The sequence below is a fragment of the Lepidochelys olivacea genome (genome assembly GCF_965140295.1).
Source record: "Lepidochelys olivacea isolate rLepOli2 genome assembly, chromosome: 1".
Classification (NCBI taxonomy): domain Eukaryota; kingdom Metazoa; phylum Chordata; order Testudines; family Cheloniidae; genus Lepidochelys; species Lepidochelys olivacea.
In genome coordinates this window covers 113,601,261-113,622,208 of record NC_140411.1, presented here as the reverse complement: position 1 = coordinate 113,622,208, position 20,948 = coordinate 113,601,261, and the positions used below count along the sequence as shown (strand labels likewise).

Below are 20,948 nucleotides of genomic sequence, written 5' to 3'. Positions count from 1 at the left end.
TTCTTGTTTGCTCTTTAGAAGCAAAGGCAGGAAGGTACTCATTACAAAGTCTGTCATGCTTCTTAAGGCAGCAGCTTTCTTTCTATAAAGTTTGTGAGTTTTTAAAATTTTACACTGATTGTTGGTATGAGTGAAATAGAGAACAGAAAATGTGTGTAGTGCTCTGTCCCGTGATTTAAACATCAGGAATATGTAACACCATTGTTCTCCCCCTTCATAGGATCCTCAGACCTCTAGAACTTTGACACTTATCTCTAAGACCATACAAACATTGGGCAGCTTATCAAAATCTAAATCTGTAAGTGTTTTGTTTTATTTCTTATTTTGTGGGTTATGTTGGCAAAATGTTGCTCTTTATTTCCTTTTTAAAAGCCGATTGTCGCTTTATTATTGTAATTAAATGTTTGGAATGGCTACGTAGTACCATATGCAAATCAGTCAGTGGTAAGCCATGCTAGAGTAACTGAATTTATAACCTGCATGCGAATTGATGGCAAACGTTTTCTTATTTGAACTACATTTTTAGTAAAGTGTGACATGGTCTTGGGGCTCTGGGGTTTTTTGTGAAGTCTTTTTGAAAAAATGCCACATTGAAAGGTGCCAGCACCTGGAGAATGAAATACACATGGTAGCAGCCTTGCGGTATTTTCTATGCTGCCTCAGCAAAGTATTTAAAGCCTGATCTAGATCTAGAGGAACCACCTCTAATGGTGAGGGATAGTGCGCTTCTCGTGCCATTTGAGCTCTCAGCCAATTAGTGATGATAGCTGATCGTGGCTTTTTGATGTCTGCTAGAAATTTGAAATGAGAATAATTTGAGCCAGTAGGCCACCAAACAGTTATCAGATGATAACATGAGGCCACTGCTGACCTGGTCTGGATTCACACCAGCAACCTGTGAGTGAGCCTGTATCCCATTTACAAATCTCTTGAGCCCATTCAGTTCCTTGTCTCTTATTATTTTTGTCAGATTGTTTTGGGAGCATGACTTTTAAAAAATAGCTTGAAACTTTTACAGAATGTTATAGTAATTCTATTGAATTGAAGATTTGGAATGCATTCTGCTAACCCACATTTATTTTAGAAATTATTTTAGTCTGAGAGCTTTCTCGATATATTCCATATTACAGCCAAACAACCTGAAAGTAGCTTTGATTTCTTTCTCTTTTTTACAAATAGGGAAAGTGGTGGTGGTTTGAGTAGGGAAACTTATTTTCTGAGTCTGTTGATGTTAAGATTTTATGTATAAGTTGTATTGGAAGACACACAAATATTGGTTGGTTGTTTGCATTTCAGGCCAACTTCAAGGAATCTTACATGGCCACTTTTTATGACTATTTTAATGAGCAGAAATATGCAGATGCAGTAAAAAATGTAAGTAACAAGGCAATGCATCAAATACATATTATACTTATTGAAGCTGATGTTTAGAGGCATATAAGTAGTGTAATATTTACACAAGACCAAACACTCTCAAGAAAAAACAGATTCAGTAGCAGTAGTACTCAAGAAATATGCAGTGAATACAGTGCACATAAAATTCCATAGCATTTGTTGGAAACCACACTTCTTAAATAACACTTACGGAACATTGGGTCAGATTTTAATGCATATACACATTCCATGTTATCCTGCAAGCCTTCAATGAGAACAGTCTGGTCCAAGACTAAATGAAGGAGGTTGAGTAATAAAGGAAAAGGAGCATGAAGAGGAGATGAAAAGTGGGGGCGTCTACCTTTTGTACTTAGGGGCACTGTTACATTTGAGCTGTTCTTAATGTACCATCCAGAAAACCTTCCCAAATTCCCTAATTGTTCCTCCCCCACTCTGAACTCTAGGGTACAGATGTGGGGACCTGCATGAAAAACCTCCTAAGCTTATCTTTACCAGCTTAGGTCAAAACTTCCCCAAGGTACAAAATATTCCACGCGTTGTCCTTGGACTGGCCGCTACCACCACCAAACTAATACTGGTTACTGGGGAAGAGCTGTTTGGACGCGTCCTTCCCCCCAAAATACTTCCCAAAACCTTGCACCCCACTTCCTGGACAAGGTTTGGTAAAAAGCCTCACCAATTTGCCTAGGTGACTACAGACCCAGACCCTTGGATCTTAAGAACAATGAACAATCTTCCCAACACTTGCACCCCCCCTTTCCTGGGAAATGTTGGATAAAAAGCCTCACCAATTTGCATAGGTGACCACAGACCCAAACCCTTGGATCTGAGAACAATGAAAAAGCATTCAGTTTTTTACAAGAAGACTTTTAATAAAAAATAGAAGTAAATAGAAATAAAGAAATCCCCCCTGTAAAATCAGGATGGCAGATATCTTACAGGGTAATTAGATTCAAAAACATAGAGAACCCCTCTAGGCAAAACCTTAAGTTACAAAGAAGATACACAGACAGAAATAGTTATTCTATTCAGCACAATTCTTTTCTCAGCCATTTAAAGAAATCATAATCTAACACATACCTAGCTAGATTACTTACTAAAAGTTCTAAGACTCCATTCCTGGTCTTGTTTGCTGTATTCTTTTTTCAAATATTGTTAGAGCATTGTCTTGTACTACAGTAATATGTAAATATAAACATTTTGATTTGGCTTCTGTTGTACCCATATTTTATCCGTATGCTTTGTCCCTCTTAAGTTCTTAGATTTGATTTCATCCTCTGGAAGGAGAGATCACAAGAGTATAGAGCAACCCATCCTGCTTAAAGAAGGGTAAGAATGTGTTCATAGTAGAATTTCTTGTATCTCTGTGTGTTTTAGTACCATTGTAAGGCAGCTATCCTTCCTCCCCACTATATTCATATGTTACGAGGAAAAATATAAAGGTAGAAAAATGTTGCATTGCTGTCTTTATCCACTGTGGCTGCTAGCTTATTTTAACATCCTTTCATTTGATCTAAACACTTTAATTTCACATGTGTTCTCGAATTTTTGTTTAAAAAAAAAGCCTATAGAATTTAATTACCACAATTAATGCAGAGTTAAGTTAAACTGCCCCTTCGTTAAAAGAAGGTTAAGGTTGTGACTCAAACTAACAACAGCTGCAAAATTCCATTCCGTAGACAGACACTCAATACTTTATCATGACATTGAGGAGTGGGCAAAGCCTTCTGATGGGTTTTGCCATTGCTGTTGTGCTGTAAAATCCAGGTGCTGATAATCTTAACTAATTTTTGTAGAAAAATGTTTAATATGCATGTACAGTGGAACAACTTCAAATCTCAGTATCTCTGCTTCTTAAGACACTTTCCACACACTAGTTGTCATATGGACTAATTGCTGGCATTTTTCACTTTAAAAATGAGTCTGTAAAAGCACCTAAGTACAGAGTATAGGCAGCTAGATAGTTTCTTCTGAAAATAAAACCTTTTTGAGAATTTCTCCTGAGCTTAGTATGCTAAGTTACAACCTAGAGTAAATTTTCACAACAGATTTTATAAATCACTAAATAATAACATATTAGGTTTACATTGAAAATGCTGACAACTTTTACCTGTGAAAGTATGAACATCCCCTCTATTTAGCTGGTACAGTTCACCTCACTTCTGTGATAGAGTCCCCAGAAGTAAGCATGTCTGTTTTAATTCTGTGCATTATCATTCTTTTGCTTTTTGAAAATAAATGTATAATTTGTAACTTTTCCCCTCTGACTCTTAAACATGACTTTTCTGCCTCTGTCTTTCTTTTGCTCTTGTCTGATTTTTTTCTGTCTTTTCTTGCTCGGCCTGCTGGCTGCTGTTATAAGGACTCTTAAACTAACAGTAAAGAAAGTTGATGGTAATAGTTCGTGCAGGTAAGATGGTAGGGACAGCTGGTGCTTTGCCGAAGCTACCTGCTGACAGTGTGTCCTTCCTTCATAGCAACAGACATTTCTGACTTAAATTTGGGAAGGATGTTTTCTCTGTTTAATAACGCTGAAATGCCCAATGTAAAACCAACAGAGAGAATTTGTCACATACATCTCAACGGTGCCTATTTTTTTTTAAAAAGATGCTGAAAATGGTAAAGTACTTTTTATCTGTAGGCAGAGGCTTCAAGCCCGCTGAAGTGTATTTAATGTTTAGTGTACAAATTCCTAAAACCTCCTTGCGAGTGATTAAGATGTCAGCGTACATCTTCTATTGCACTGTTTCAGCAACATACAAATAAATTGTTTTCAAGGTTAAAGAGTGGGATGCAGATGGCTAGGTCCCCTGCCTTATCTTGTAATTGTCATGCCTTATCATTAAAAAAGGCAAATTATCTCACAACCATCAATCTGATTATTTTTCCAGAGCAATTATCTGGCTGTTGAGTGGGTTTTCTATACGCCTTTGCTCTGCTTTTTTTAATTAAATTTAATTTTAATCTTTTTTCTTTCTGTATAAAGAGCATCTGTAACTCACCCTGCAGAGTGTGCACTTTTGTTTGACCATCTAGTTCCCGAGATGAGTGGGTTAGCTGCTGGCCTGTGCTTTGCCGGCACCAAGCACGCCATCGCTGCTCAACCAATAGCTGTTGGGCTCTTTCCAAAAGAAAGAGAACTGGAAGTAATTTCTCCTTGCATACTCGTGCTCGAAGGGCATTCACACTGACGTGGCCAAGCAAAACTGAAATAGATCCTCATTTAAACCACAAAGAGGAGTAATAAAAAGACTCTTCAGCCAATTAACTTTGATAATGTTTTTCCTTCATGTGTCTTGAGCATTTGTTCAGCCAATTCCTCAAATGTTACATGGATTTTAGAAACAAGGAAATACTTTAAACTGGCCTTGAAATACTTTCTGCCTGCCTACCCAGGTAATGAAATCATGACATACTGTTTTTGTTTTAAATTATTGTAGGTAGCTTACGGGCTTCCACACTTCTCCTATTCTAATATCAAAGGCAGGATCTTCCATAAAAAGAGAGAGAGACAGTGTCTGATTCAATGCGTAGTTTTTAAATAACAGGAGGGAATGTGATCAGAAATGTGCTTTTAACTCTGGGGTACTGAGTGCCCACATCTAAAAGGGAGTTTATTTTCAAAACACCCTGGGTATGTGCAGGTCACCTTTAAGGATGTCTGCCTGGCAAAAAGAAGGACTTAATGAAGAGTGTGTTCCTCAGACTGCCCAGCCCCGTTTTCTTAGGCACCCACTCTCGTTCTGAGATTTGCCTAACTTCAAAACCTGAAGGGGTCCATCAGCTTGGTTGACATTAGGAGGGCTTGACCCACTGTCAGACATACAGCTCCATTGTCTTTCTCAAATGCTCTAGGAACAAAGACTGAGAAGTGACTGTTACTATCCAAACCTTCTGGGAATGGACAGATTTTAACCACCATAATAGTTATATAATTCTGTAAGTGCCTACAGTACAGTGAATGGGGCATGCCAAGCATAAAACAAGCCTCTGCCCCAAGACATTTACAGTCTAAATGCACTGCGGGAACAATACAGCACAATACTAAACAGAGTGGCACGAGTGCATTCAGGTTGGAATGCTTTGGAGAAGGAGGCTTTTATTAGGTTCCTAGTCTGTCTAACACATTCTAATTGTTTGTGACTAAGGATGTTCTATCAGAAATTGGAACTATGGTGTTTGTTATTCAAAGTATTCTGGCTCCCCTGCTAGTGAAAACACATGTAGTGAAGTCCTCCCTTACATTAAGCCACTCCCTATTACTTCTCTATGTTGTGTGTGTTCATTGTGCTGTATACTACCTTTGTGTCTGATAAATACAGCTTTGATAGCAAGTAGTTTTTAATGATTCTGTTATATTATCCAGTACAGTATACTGTACATATGAATCCACTCGTACACTGTGTAAAATAGCTTTCCATCTCTGGCATGCATAATTTCTCTCTCCCTCTCTCTCTCTCTCTCCATATATATAATTTCTTCTTTAAAGGTTGTACAGAGCATAATGAAATCAGTATCATATTTTCCTATGTTACCTTGAAATTGTGGGTTAATTTAGTGCTTAGACATATAGTAGATATAATATAGTTCTTAGTAAACTGATTGCTACCTGAGCGTACAAACAACAAATCAGTAAACGAAAAACTCAAAATTACTAGCTTTTAACAGGCTAGTTTATGTTGGGATAAAAATCTGTATTTTCTAACTGCAGCATTACTTTGTTAGTTGAAAATGGAGTTCCACAACATTCAACATTTTATATTATTTATAGAGTATGAGTGATTAAATCACATAAGACAGTTCTTGTACTAAAGAGGTTTTGTACATCTCTTTTAGGTGTTGAAAATCATCTAAGCCTCTTAGACTCTGTCTTGATTGGGAAAAGTGGTAGAGTTAAGTTAAGCATAGCAAATACATACTAGCTAAGTTCCTCTGTTTTCCTAGTATAGTTGGAGGGTAACATCTCTCGCTAGACTTTCAACTGGTTAAGTTGTAGTCTAGGCAGGAACCTAGGATTATAAAGTATTCAGTGTGTTCTTTTGGAGTTTGACAATTCGCGATTGTTATTGAGTGCATTAATGTAACAATGCTTTCCCGTTTACAATAGGTTTATGATCAAAAGAGCACAAGGAAGAAAACGATTTGGTATGAAAAACTTCAAGAAGAGATGGTTTCGCCTGACTAACCATGAATTTACCTATCAGAAAAGCAAAGGTAACAAAGGTTTGCCTTTCTGTTTTCTAACTTTTCACTAATAAAACAATGGGTTAAGCATACAGAACTGTGTAAGAGAACAGAGGGAGCTCCTTGGTAATGTACTTTACAATAAAAACCTAATTTCTGTAAATCTGTAACTGCAGAAAATACAATACATAGAAAAAGTATCTGAGAGGAGAGAGGGATGTTTTTTAAAAGCACATGAATTTTTTTCTTTTTCTTTCTGTGTATTCTTTGTACTAATCATTTCAGAGCGTTTGGGTGGAATTGGAATGCTTTGATATGAATTAAACCACATGCTTATTGGAGTGTGTTTATGGACTAAATCTCTACAGTACCCTATCAGTAATTAACATACACTGTGTGTGCATTCACACTTGTTTATCATACGGGCTGAGAAGGCAGAACACGGCTGTAATAACCTTAAGCTGGGGTTTGGGTTTGAATGGGACAATGCCAAATCCCACAAATTGATATCCTAGCGTTAATTTATTGTTAAGGTTTGGAATACTGTATTAAGCACTCAAAAGTGAGGCAGTTCCAGGGAGATGAGGTTGTAACTGCCCATTTTATGGTACACATTAACAACAATAAATAACACATTAGCGCCCACATTTCAAATGAAAAACAGAGAAAATACTTCCTGTGGGCATCGTGCTGAGTTAGTCTTGTAGAGGAAATCCGTCTGCAACTTCTGGAATTGCCTCACTTTTCAGTGCTTGATATTTCACTGTGTGGTTACATCATGGGTAAAATTAACTGTTTTAATGTAATTAATATCAAAATTACCACTTACATGGAACTGCTGAAGTATTGCTGATTTTTATTAATTGTCTCATTATTCTCAGGCACATACATGCCCATCTTTTATTGAATTAATTAATTCTCTTATTCTTGCATTTGTTATCACTTATCAATTGGATTCCAGAAATAGATTCTCTCTTTAGTGGTTTTCATTAATTTTGTAGCATTTGCAGTATTAACAGAAGCATGCTGGGGTTTGACTACATGCTTTGAACTTTCAAACATTTGTTCATAAGTAAAATCCTTAATATTAGATTAAGATTATAAAGATTATTTCAGGAGTTTCCAACTAGATTGGATTTTTTTATTCAGTAGAGAATAACAACTATTCCTTCTATTGTGTGCGTTTGCTGAGGGAGCGCTTGCAGGTTCCATTCACTATTAGATTACTTCACTCTCTCAATCATGAAGTCTGCATCACAGAATCATAGAATATCAGGGTTGGAAGGGACCTCAGGAGGTCATCTAGTCCAACCCCCTGCTCAAAGCAGGACCGATCCCCGACTAAATCATCCCAACCAGGGCTTTGTCAAGCCTAACCTTAAAATCTTCTAAGGAAGGAGATTCCACTAAATCATGCCCACCATCTTTAATCACCTGCACCGACAGGAAAGATTCCCTTTTTTTTTTTTCTTCTTTTTTTTTTTGCTGCCTCTTGAGGGAAAATATTCTGTCTGCAATTTTCCAGTCACTGCCTGAATAGGTGATTTTTGAAGCGGTTTGGTGGTGGCACATTTTGCAGCTCAAGGCAGAAATGAAATTAAGGTAATATTGAGACTTTGACAGCATGTCAGTAACACAAGCTTTCTTGCAGTCACATTGAACTCTTCCTTCACAGAAATCAAAGCATGGCTTTTAATAAGAGCAGAGGGCGAAGTGACACTTGAACAGTTATGCAGCTTTAGCTTGCAATTGTTTATTGCAGGTGATCACCCACTGTGTAGCATTCCGATAGAAAACATTCTGGCAGTGGAGAAATTGGAGGAGGAGTCCTTTAAAATGAAAAATGTAAGTAGGTCATCTTCAACTGTTAGTTGGATTTGTCTTGGTCCCCACCCCCACCAAATCTCCTCTTTCCTTTTTGTAACTCGTGTTGGATTTCCACTGGAAGACTTACAGCCACAGCTGCTTGTTCTGTATCTAGTAGCATGGGTGTCCAAAAGTGAAGTCCATTGAGATTTTTCATGTGGCCTTGTCAGCGGTATCCGGATTTAGTTACCTGCAGCACACACTTAGTACTGCCCGCTCACTGCTGATCAGCTGGCTGGGACCTAGATAGCTGGACACAGGGAAGGCAACCAAGTCTCTGCCCTTCCCATCAGCTCTAGGTCTGACCCTTGGGAATGAATTAACTCCTTACATTTACAACGGAGCACATTCTCTTGCAATGCTCAATCAGCTAGCATATCTTCGTAGAATAATGACATAGCGTGTATATATCTGGTATAGAGTATATGGGAATGAGAGATGTGGTCCCCGATATTTGCCAATATAACCTTTATACCATATGAGCTTGATAGTGTGGTATAATAGTTCTGTTGGCAGGTGTGCAGGATGGCTGCATTTCTCAAGAGTGGAGTACCAGAGCATGTTTTTATGTATTTGGTATATACTATCTATTATACAGAAACTGTTTTTAGAAATGTATGAATTTAAATCTAAAATCAGCTACCATAGGTGGTACGATTCCAACTGTACAGATCTGAGAGATCTTATAAAATGAATTGTATGTTTTTATCTGTCTCTAAACATTATCTAAAATAGGTATTTATTCATAAATTGTTGTGACTTCCAGCTTCTATATCATGTGATCCTTCCACTTCCTAAATTACATGGGCTCTGAGGACCAGGGTGGGTAATGTTCAGGCTTAGACTAGATACCAGACTTGTGATAATGTTTTTACTGATTGGCTGAGCAAAGCGAGACCCTACGCTCAACTCAGTGGCATTTCTCTGTTTGTCTGTAATGTGATAACTGTGGAACTGCTCTGTTTGTCTGTAACAAGATGCAGTAGGCTGTAGCTCGCTGTTTCTCCTCACTGCATAGTTAACTTAAGTATTTGTTGAATAAAAAGCAAAAGATGCAACATTTACGTAGTTTACAGAATAGAACCATGCTTTGAACTCAAGCATTCCTTTTTGCATGGGAAATGCAGATCTCTGAACATATTTCAAGATAAAATTTCCCCAGGACTCTTCCGGAAATGGTAGAATATGCTACTCCCCACCTCACCAGCCAATAAGGCTTTCTGCTGGGTTATTTTCAATATCAGAGAATTTCTGTTCCTCTTAGCATTAGAAATAGAATACAATGATATGGGCAGAATTCTAAAACCTTGCTGCCAATGCAGCTGATGTGAATTCTCCATACTCATGCAAAGTATATTTAAAGACGTCTACTATAAATATTTTCTTGGCATCTGTGTTCATCATCTTGTCATCTTGCACCAAATCCCATTTTCATCATTCCTAATGAGTGTCATAATGTGTGGTAGATGCCAGCACCACGTAGGGGCACAATACGCCCAGCCAGTCTGTCTGTCTCTTCTTTCAAGAAGTCCTCCGGATCCTTGGACAGAGAGTTGTTTTACAAGTAACGTTCTGGTCTTTTGCAGAACATTGCTTTAAGAACAAATGCTGTTGTCTGGTGTTTTTTGAGCCTGAACAGGTCTTGCAACGACTTGAAATTCTTGGCTCAACTGTTGGCTTCTCAGTAACAGTTTCCATACATTAGGTCACTTATAATGGTATCCCATTACACAACCACATATCCCTTATAAATCTGTTCCTTTGTTGTAACATATGGGGCTCCACTACACTAAGCAGTGTGTTAAAATGCACTTTCCTACAGCTCTGTGTTAAACAGGGGATGAGCTGTATGCTCTAGACTTTGCAATTCCCGTCTCACCTCAAATTAGCCCTTTTTCTCCTGGGAAGTTTTTAAACAGAATACTGTATTTTGTCCACACTTGCCCTTGCCCAGCTGACACACTAATAATTGCTACAGCAGTATTGTGGTGAAGTTCACACCTTTTTATTTGGTGTCTGGTATCAATAAAAAAAATACTGAACACAGGAAAAAATGCCAACTGCAGCCTTCCTTTCCCTTTCTCTTTCGGTGAAAATTCCATTTAAATCAAGAAGTTCGCTTGTGAAATAGAAGGGATATTCCCCGTTTCCAAGAATACAAACCTTAAAGTGTAGTAAAGGGAGCAGAGACTGAACTGATACCATGTATTGAAGTGAGCTTCCTCTCATTACAGTGTGTATGGTAACACCCGTTGTTTCATGTTCTCTATGTATATAAATCTCCCCACTGTATTTTCCACTGCATGCATCCGATGAAGTGAGCTGTAGCTCATGAAAGCTTATGCTCAAATAAATTGGTTAGGCTCTAAAGTGCCACAAGTTCTCCTTTTCTTTTTGCGAATACAGACTAACACCGCTGCTACTCTGATACCTTTAAAATACTGTTTCCTATCCCTTATCCAGTCAGTATACAATCTGGGACAATGATCTCTGTGTTTGTAATTCAGAAAGGTGAGTTTATACCAAAAAAATTGATAACCCTGAGGACACAGGGGAATTATGGGAATTATGGGAAATAATACTTAGCCATATCCAAAGCCATATACAAACAGTAATATGCAGATTTTAATTTTGGGGGGACTTATTTAAACATGAAAGGGGAAAGAAAACCAGCGAATGCTAAATATTTAGAAAAGTTATATGAACTTCAAGTACTCGATTTTGCTTTTCCAGTATTTGCTATTATCTCATTAACTTTAATCTCAGTAATCCCCAACAGATTTTCAGATATCAGTTTATCTGGAAAAGGAATTATGTTTGAAATGTTACCTTTTCAAGAGGAAGGAAGAGCATGGAAAACGATTGATAGTGGTTGTGATTTCTTTGATTGCAAGCTATTTGGGGTAGGGACTGTGTGTTCATAAATGTTCAGACAGCATCTGCAAAATGGAATCCCAATCGTGATTTGGAGTGCCTAAGCATTAACATGACACAAACATTTTAATAATTTGAGCCACTAACACACCCCTGTATATTCACAAGGAAGCCTGCGCTTCTGTTACTTTATTAGTGGTATAAGTGGTTATATTTAGTGTGTGCAAGTGGTTATAAAAGGGAAAGAAAATCAAAACAAAATAAGTGCTAAGAGGTTAATTGTGTGTCAGTTAAAGCAAAATAGGCACGGCAGCTGATTGCAAACTCGATTCTTCCCCTTCCCCCTACAAATAGCGTTTCCTTTCAGCCCAGCATTTGCTTTCTCTGTCAGCTTCCAAAACTTGAAGCTGCAGCATTACTAAAATTGTATCTCTGACGCTGAGTGATCCCTGTAAGGGTGTGTTCCTCAGTAAGCATATTAATCTCCGTTGTTTATAAATTGTCTTCTGTAGAAGCAGGATTAACATGTTGCACAAAGCATTAGGTTTTATTTTTAAAGAAATAGTTAATGTTTCATTTTATAGATCCGTTTGTGTTTAATAGGATTTCTTGCTGCTTTTAGATGCATCTTTTGGTCTGACACATTGTCCTGTTTCCTTTAATAATCCACTGATCAGACTGTACCTTCTAATGTAGAGGTTTATGCTGTTAAGACTCCCTCCTTTACTTTGTATTCTTTTCAATTGACTCCAGTGTTAATTAAATTGGTGGTTCAGTCTGTGGATTATTTCCTTGTTTTCAGATGTTCCAAGTGATTCAGCCTGAGAGAGTCCTGTACATCCAGGCAAATAACTGTGTCGAGGCCAAGGACTGGATTGACATACTTACTAAAGTTAGCCAGTGCAACAAGAAACGCCTCACAGTCTACCACCCTTCCGCATACCTTAATGGACACTGGCTGTGCTGCAAGGCCACCGCAGATAATACTCCTGGCTGTACGCCCTGCACTGGGTAAGGGTCGGTAGGACACTGCTTGTTTTAAATTCAGCCAGGGGCATGTTAAGTATGTGCAGTGTGGCCTCCCAATGGGTAATATTTGTGAAGAGGTGCAAGCTGCCTGGGCACCTCTGGGTTCTAGACAACAAACTGTCATCTTAGGTCCATTGTGTTGTCATCCCAATCTTCTTCTCATACCGAGTGCAACTGGCATCTTCAGACCCTGGTTAAACTGCTCTCTCTTCTTAGTACATGAGACACTAGTACAGGGGTTTGCAAACTTTTTGGGCCGAGGGCTACATCTGGGTGGGGAAATTGTATGCAGGACTGGGGCAGGGGATTGGAGTTTGGGGTGTGGGAGGGGGTGCGGTGTGCAGGAACGGGCTCAGGGCAAGGGATTGGGGCAGAGGAGGCATCCGGGGTGTATGAGGGGGGCTCAGGGAAGGGGGTTCGGGTAGAGGAGGGGTGTGGAGTGCAGGAAGGGGCTCAGGGCAGGGGTCCAGGAGGGGTGTGGACTGCAGGAGGGAGCTCAGGGCAGGGGGTTGGGGTTTAGGAGGGGTGCAGGGTGCAGCAGGGGGCTCAGGGCAGGGAGTTGGGCTGCAGGAGGGGTGCGAGGTGCAGGCAGGGGGCTTAGGGCAGGGAGTTGGGGGGCAGGTTGTAGCAGGGGTGGTTACCCACTCTAACCCTGAAAGCAGCCTAGGAAAAAGGCTGCTCCGGGGGAGCCAATTGCTAGGCTGATTGGGGAAACAGCCTCAGCTGGGGCCATGCCCCAGGCAGGCCACAGCTGGCCCTATAAAGGGACTGCTAGGCAGGAGCTAAGAGAGCGCCTCTCTCTAGCTATAGAGGGGGAAGGGCCTGGCTACTGAGCAAGGTTCCTGAGTGGAGCAGTGCTGGGGAGTAGGGCAAGGGAGCTAGGAAGTGCCCGCCTGGAAAAGCCCCAGGCTGCAGCCTTGCTAAAGGCCAAGCAGGTACTAGGGTTGCAAAGGGGCAGCCCAAGGGTAGGCAAAGACAGCCAGTTCAAATCCCCCGCCTTGCCAATGATAAATGGCTTGTACACTGCAGTCTGCCCCAGTGAGCGGGGGTTAGATGGTGACTGGCAGTAGCCATAGACTGAGGCGAGGTGGGGATAGAGGGTTGAGGGTTCCCCAGGGTGGGGAGACCCAGAACCGCAGGGTTACTACGGAGGGCAGAACCCTGGCGAAGGGTTTGGGCTCCAGCCTGGCGCTGCTTACCTAAAGCAGCTCCGGGGTGGCAGCGGAGCGCACCGGGGCCAGGGCAGGCTCTCTGCCTGCCTGCCCTGGCCCCACACTGCACCACTCTGGGAAGTGGCCGGAACCATGTCTCTGCGTGGCCCCTGGGGGAGGAGGGGCACAGGACTCCGCGCGCTGCCCTTGCCACACCTCCAGGTACCTCCTCTGAAGCTCCCATTGTCCGCAGTTCCCCATTCCCAGCCATTGGAAGCTGCAGGGAGCGGTGCCTGGAGCCAAGGGCAATGCATTGAGCCCTCCGCCCCCCACCCCACGGCCACAGGGACATGGTGCCAGCCACTTCTGAGAGCGGCGTAGGGCTTGCAGCACCACGGGGGGCAATCCCGCCCGCCAGATCCAAAGTCCTGAGGAGCCAGATCCAGCCCGCGGGCCGTAGTTTGCCCACCCCTACATTAGTAAGTCTAGTACAGGATAAAATTCAAAACCATAGTACGTGAGAGCAAAATCTTAAGCTCCTAAAACTGCCTACAGCTCGCAAGGACGGCTTTCCGTTCCTTGCTTGTATGTTAAACTGTAGACAACAGCTTTCTACATCTAGACTAACAAAAAACAGTGGCGTATTATTTGTAGGGTCTTTAGCACCCTGTGTGAAATGAGTTGTTGGTCTCACTCCAGTCCCTGGAGAACAGCTGTTGTCCTCACAAAAACCAATAGCCAGGTTGTTGGTAACCTGCATTGTAAACCTGCATTGTAAATCCAGATCTGTGTACGCTGCATTGTAAATCCAGATCTGTGGGACCTGGGCCTGGGGACTCAGTATTTTGAAGCCCCTGCTTGAGTGTTCAAACTGCATTGTAAACCTGGGCTTATAACTGCTGGACCCAGGTGTCTCAACCATGCTATTGCGTCCACGCTGCATTATGCAGACTTTCTGACTCAGGTCTGTGGCTTGAGCTGTCTCCACACAGCAAAATGACAGGGCTTGAACCCAGGCAGCTAGCAGAGACCTCGGGCCTGTGTCCTGAGTGCTTGGTGACCTGACTCAGACTGTTTCTGTGGGTACGTCTACACTCCAATAAAAACCATCAGCACCAGGTCTCAGAGCCTTGGTCAATTGACTTTGGCTCACATGGTTCAGGCTGCGGGGCTAAAAATTGCAGCATAAACGTTCAGACTCGGGCTGGAGCCCAGACTCTGAGCCCTATCCCCTTCGCAGCATTTCAGAGCCTGGGCTCCAGCCTGAACGTCTAAACTGCCATTTTTAGCCCTGCAAACTTGAATCAGCTGACTTGGGCCAGCCTTGCCACAGGTCTTTTGTTACAGTGTAGACGTACCCTGTGTGGACGGAATGGGGGCTTGGATTCAAATGTGAGCCGGAGCCCAAACTTAGTGTGCAGTGTAGACATACCTTCCGAGGTCAAGAATTGAATAGCCAGAGACTTAGCTATCTTCTCACTGTATCTGTCTGCCTAGACCACATTCATTAATCCCCAAAGTGTCTAAGTATTTGTAAAGAATCTTCTTTTCTGAGTTAAAGTTTAGACATGTTGGATAGTCAGTGTGGGGGGTAGTTTGAACTGTCATCACCCTGACCTGATCTGTGGAAAAACAGATAGCTTGAGGATCCAGGACATTCAGTCTAGCACCCTTTCTTGAATACTCACTTTTAAAGAAGAAAACGATACAAACTTCTGCCCCCAGTATGTTAGGTTTGTAGTGTTACTGTGCAGTATGCCACATATCTGCAGGATTAAGAAAAGCCGAGCAACACCTTGCTTTTAATGCCTGCATATAAATATGAAAACGATTCACACTCCCATATTCATGATATTAGGTCTGCAGTGTTGCTCTCATGCTGTAAAAGAGATATTGTTTAAACCAGTCTGATATAGCATGGTACTATCACTACTTCCCTTTCTTATATTTTACAGAGGCCTCCCTGCAAATATACAACTAGACATAGATGGAGATAGAGAAACTGAACGCATCTACTCCCTTTTCAACTTGTATATGCCTAAATTGGAGAAAATGCAAGGTGTGTATGAAGAAGTGTCGTTTCACCACTTCTAGAAATGAGACAATAACTTAATTTTATGCTCCCGATACCTCTAGCACAGTGGTTCTCACACATTTGTCCTGGCGACCCCTTTCACATAGCAAGCCTCTGAGTGCAACTCCCCTTATAAATTAAAAACACTTTTTTTATATTTAAAACCATTATAAATGCTGGATGCAAAGCAGGGTTTAGGGTGGAGGCTGACAGCTCACGACCGTCCTTGTAATAACCTCGCGACCCCCTGAGGGGTCCCAATCCCCAGTTTTGAGAACCCTTGCTCGAGACCAACTGTGCAGATACACATTTGCACAACACTGCGATCATCATTTAACTTTTTACTGCTGCCATGAAAGGTTTTGTGACTTATTTTTGGTACACAGTGGAAGATACACAAAAAATTCTTTGCATGTGAAACAGTTGTTTGAAATATAGTCTTAGCCCCAGAACCCTAATAAGGTTTAGGCAGAGCATAGTTTGCATGCTCTGAATTGGCAAATTAGAGTGTGCACTAACTAGAATTTTATTGATCTTGTAAGGAAGAAGCAGCCAAGTTGAGTTTTCAGTGGAATATGATTTTGTGTTACCAGAAGCCATGTGCATATTTCTCTGACTCGATTCCCCGGAGCATGCTGAATCCAAACAGTTTCCCACACTGGCTGTTTTGGATATATCTGACTCCATGTATATATAAGTAATGAGTATTTTTCAGCCCAGTTTTGCTTTTCAAGTGTCTAGGAGGGGATAAACAGTGAGGGATAAAAGTAATGAAAGGAAAAGCCTAAAGAGCTAGTGCTGCTGGGCAAGCCAGAAAAATATTCTGCATTACAATATGCCAAACTTTCGATCATAATTCAGTAGATGGAGTAGCAGAGAAGCCTTAACTGCAGTGCTCAACTTTAAATAGTACTTTATTTTATAACATGATATAAGCCAGGAGTGTCAGACATGCAGCTTGCAAAATACTTTAATCCATTTCTGGCCACCATGCACTTATAACCTTAAGATTTCCTACCACTTCTGAGCTGCCGATCTCTGCCTATATCTCCTCCATTTTTGAATCATCACTTCCAGAAGCAGTATCTTGTTTCAGCATTTGAGAGAAGACCCTGCTTCTGGCCTAGGCAGCTCAGCAAGGAGCAGTAACTGGGAAACTGAGATGGAAACAGAAGAAAACCTAGAAAACCAGTGAAATACAGAAAGAGATTAAAATATTCCCTCTCCCCCACCTCTGGTATGCCCCATTGTAACACGAAAGTAGACCATGCTATGAGGCATTTGATACATTAATATAAGCAAGAAACAGATATTTTCAAGTGCCGTAGTCACTTGGCCAAAACAACTACTTGTAGCACAGAAAGTGTAGTGAGTGTTGTAACGTCTCACATTTTTATAACGTTCTCATTTTGGGCAGATGTTATTGAGGCTCTGATTTACTTCAGCTTGATCCTTTTTGCAGCACTTCTGTAGAATGTCATTGATGGCAATACGATTTGTAATTGTTATAGTTAAGCTTCTCTTGAACATTCACACTTAGACTTCTAATTGCCTCTTGGGAACCTAGATGAATGCATCTTGCTTCTTAATCAATAGTACTTACTTCTAATGCAAGACCAGCTTTAGTTTCTGATTATCAGCAAAGTGACGCTGGGTGGTGTGTGTGACCCCAATTAAACTATTTTTTACAGTGTGCCTCTCCTACTTTTTTAAAATTTGCTTTCATAGAGGCCTGTGGCAGCAAATCTGTATATGATGGGCCAGAACAAGAAGAGTACTCAACATTTATCATTGATGACCCAAAGGAGACTTATAAAACACTAAAGCAGATCATAGAAGGTGTTGGAACTTTAGAACAGGAACATGCTCAGTATAAGAGGGATAAATTCAAGAAGACAAAATATGGAAGCCAGTAAGTATCGTTTGTTCAATAGCTCTGCAAAACAGAATTTGATCGGGTTACGGTCTGGTTTTCAAAACAATAGAGTAGGAAAAACCCTACAAATGCAGCTGGTGTAAGATGTTAACGTAGGCTTAGTTTGATTGTACTTTGAACGGTTTATAAATAATTTGTAAAATGCTTTCTTTTGACAAGATAGAGACAGTGGTAAAAAGTATTTGAAGACAAAAATGTATGAAAAGTGGAAACTGTAGCAAGATTATTATGAAAAAAAAAAGGAATACATCCCATAAAATGTCAGCTAAATATCAGAAGATGCCTCTATTTAGCCCTGAATATTGTACAGAGCTAGTTGAAAATATTAGGTCAGTCTGCTACATCCATTTATTTAGATTTATACTGAGTGTCAAAAAAAAAGTGCCCATTCAAAGCTCTGGGTATACTTGACATCAAACACTGAAACAGACCCAGGAATTCCCCCAGTTCAACTCAAATACACAGCTATAACATGAATATAACTGAAATTAACTGACCTCATTTCTAGTAAATATTTGCTTTTATGTTTTTTTGTTGCAGTATAACTAGTGTCAGAACATTTTATTCCAACAAGCAATACAGTATAAATATAACAGTTCTCCCATCTTTTTCCCTCCTTCTTTAGGGAACATCCTATTGGGGACAAGAGTTTCCAGAGTTACATCAGGCAGCAATCTGAAATCTCAGCACATTCCATTTAAAGTGTGAAGGAGATCACAGGATGGTGCTGACAGGTCAAATCAATGAAGCGACAAGCTTAAAATCTAAAATAAAAGGGAAGCCACATGTAGCAAAATGTAGATAACAAGTGTCAAGCTTACAGACTTTGGGACTTGCTAAGTGTGTTGTTCTTTCTCCGAGAACTGTTACGATAGTTGCTATGCACTTTATTCATCTGGTTATCAACAGATGATTGAACTCTGCCTTCTAGGCAGCTGCTGTTGTGTGTGTGTGTGTTTATGTTTTATATTTGCTTTGGTTTCTTGGAATCTAGTGATCAGTTCAATGATCAAGGTGTGTGGACTTCATCTTGACACTCTGGCAATTCCTTACATTGCTGAAACCGAGCGAGCCGTTGAAAGGCAGCATTTTCTAGAATTGTTTGTACTGTTTGTTTTTTTTGCGGGGGGGGAGGTTGTTCCTGGTTACTGTATGTTATGTCACACATCCGCATGCTATCTTAGGAAAAGCTTAGCGACACTTTGCTGTTAATGCCGACATTAAAAAAGGAAGTGGTAAAAAAGCCCTTCTTTTTTCAGCGTCGTCTCCCACGTTGTAGCCCGTATTATTGAGAGCCGGTCGATGAGCAGGCCTTTTGTTTTTATAGTAGCATAATTTCTGTTAAAAGATGCATAGGTTTTAATTGAACTCCAGATCTGAGTGGTACTCTTGATATTTTTGAGATACAAAGTTGTTTCTACAAAACCTTCAGTGGACTTCTGTTTTCAATATGAAATCTTGGTTCTGTAATGAAATTAACTAACATGAATTAGAGTAGGTGAAAGGAAATGTCTAGCCTTGACATTAGTTTGCTGTACAGTCTAGTCACCGTAAGATTTGAATGGCTATTTTGGAAGTGCCATTTTAAGGAGATTAGAGAGACAAGGTGGGGAAGGTGATATATTTTATTGGACCAAATTCTGTTGGTGAGAGAGAGAAGCTTTTCAAGCTTACATTTCCCACACCTGAAAAAATGCTTTGTGTAAGGTCGGCTCTCTCACCAACAGAAGTTGGTCCAATAAAAGACATTACCTCACCCACCTTGTCTCTCTAATATCCTGGGACCAACATGGCTACAACAACACTTGATAATTTAAGGGGAGGTTAAACAACTTGTTCTGATTTTGAAAAATGGCACGGCTTTTCCACTGCAGCCGGGAGAGTGCTTAGAGCCCTGTGCCTGACAGCTGAAATATACCAAGTCCCAAATAGTCTTTGGAGATGGTTTGCTACTGAATATTGCTTAAAAACTGAGATCCATGCGATCCTGGCACCATTTGGTTTTTTGGAATATAGATTTATACTTTTCCAGGAAAGTTTTTTAAATCTTTTTAAAAATATGTAAATAAAAGTTTGCTAAAAGTAATTTAAGCTTCAGTACATTAGTTTGTTACATGTATTAATGTGTTGTGAGTGTAGAGGAAGTAGAATGAACTATGTATCTCACTAATATCAACAAATGTGGAGGGGAATTAAAAATCTGCTAAATATAAAGTGTGTGTATGCGTGTGTGCTGGTTAGTTGTATGCCATAACTCTCCTCCATAAGGGTCTGATTCAATAAGCATCTGGCTGAGATTGCTCAGACGTCCATGCAATGTCATGGAAGTTATGGGTCGTAAGCTTCTGTGCAGCAGAACTGGGTATTGTTTTTCAGTTGAATTGGATCAGAAAATATTAAACTTTCAGCTTTTTAATGTGAAGATATTTGTATCTTTTCCTAAAGTGTTACCAAATAAATCTTCAACAGTTTCCTCATTGCATTTGGAGCATGGCTGACCTAGTTTGAAAGTCTCTGTTTATTAGTGGTGTTGTTAGGAATGGGATTTCTTTGTTCTGTGTGAACATGCTGTAGACCAGAATCCCAATAAATGATCGTCATGTTATTCATTGTCACCAGGAAGAGTGGGGGAGGGGAAATAGAAAAGTGTTGCAAAACATGAATTTTGGACTCCAAGCTGTTAGCTGCCATTTAATTGCAATTTTAACCGTATTTATAACTTAATATTCTGTTTATAAAATACTAATGATCTGTAATGTGTGTTCTACTTGCCAATTAAAAAAAGTGTTTTATTTCTGAAAAGTGTGTCCTTCTAATCTAAATATAGTCCAAATTTAATGAAAAGACGAGATAATGGTTATAACCTATCACGTCAGCTAGTATAGGATCTGCGTACAGGGCTGAGCAGCGCATTTAGTGAATAATACGTATTCTGTGCCAATTACTGTGTGAATGTTAAAAAAAAATGTAACTACCCAGTCTGTTAAGTAATTGTTTTTTCGAATGCTCAGTTTCTCCAAGTGGCAGTTAGTTCACCCGCTCAAGGGCTTCTATGAATTCAGCATAAACTGCGCGATTTTCTGTGCTGAGCTACATCCACCACAGTTCTACTAGTGGGCCTTTGTAGGAACACTAGGAGCTGGTAAACAGCACTTTTGTAGAAGACGATCTGCCATAATGCCTGGAAGCATACGATAGTCCAGCTAATAATCAAGAAGCCACTCCTCACTGCAACAGATCTGAGCGGCTGTCATGGGGACCCAACCCCTGCTTCTGGAAGAAGAGCAGTTTTAAACAACTGCTCCCTAGCTGAGTGGTGGAGTTGTGGTTTAACAGGTAGACCACAATCCGTGTTGCTGAAGCAGGAAAGAGGACCATTGTGGTGAAGGGAGAAGTTGGCTAGCGATTTTTACCACAATAACCAAAGCTGATCTCAGTG

At 40.4% G+C, this 20,948-nt stretch overlaps 1 protein-coding gene across 2 annotated transcripts in view; it reads left to right on the top strand.

The window, feature by feature from the left end:
* The window catches only part of RASA3 (RAS p21 protein activator 3), a 262,533-nt gene extending 242,222 nt beyond the window's left edge, over positions 1 to 20,311 (top strand). For both annotated transcript variants that reach the window (XM_084627979.1, XM_084627978.1), the window contains exons 16-24: positions 221 to 298; positions 1,297 to 1,374; positions 2,651 to 2,724; positions 6,503 to 6,609; positions 8,342 to 8,424; positions 12,122 to 12,330; positions 15,455 to 15,558; positions 17,302 to 17,485; positions 18,135 to 20,311. In XM_084627979.1, coding sequence (XP_084484105.1) covers positions 221 to 298; positions 1,297 to 1,374; positions 2,651 to 2,724; positions 6,503 to 6,609; positions 8,342 to 8,424; positions 12,122 to 12,330; positions 15,455 to 15,558; positions 17,302 to 17,485; positions 18,135 to 18,210 — 993 coding nt within the window. In that variant the 3' untranslated portion in view covers positions 18,211 to 20,311. The remainder of the gene's footprint in view (positions 1 to 220; positions 299 to 1,296; positions 1,375 to 2,650; positions 2,725 to 6,502; positions 6,610 to 8,341; positions 8,425 to 12,121; positions 12,331 to 15,454; positions 15,559 to 17,301; positions 17,486 to 18,134) is intronic.
* Positions 20,312 to 20,948: the final 637 nt, after the last annotated feature.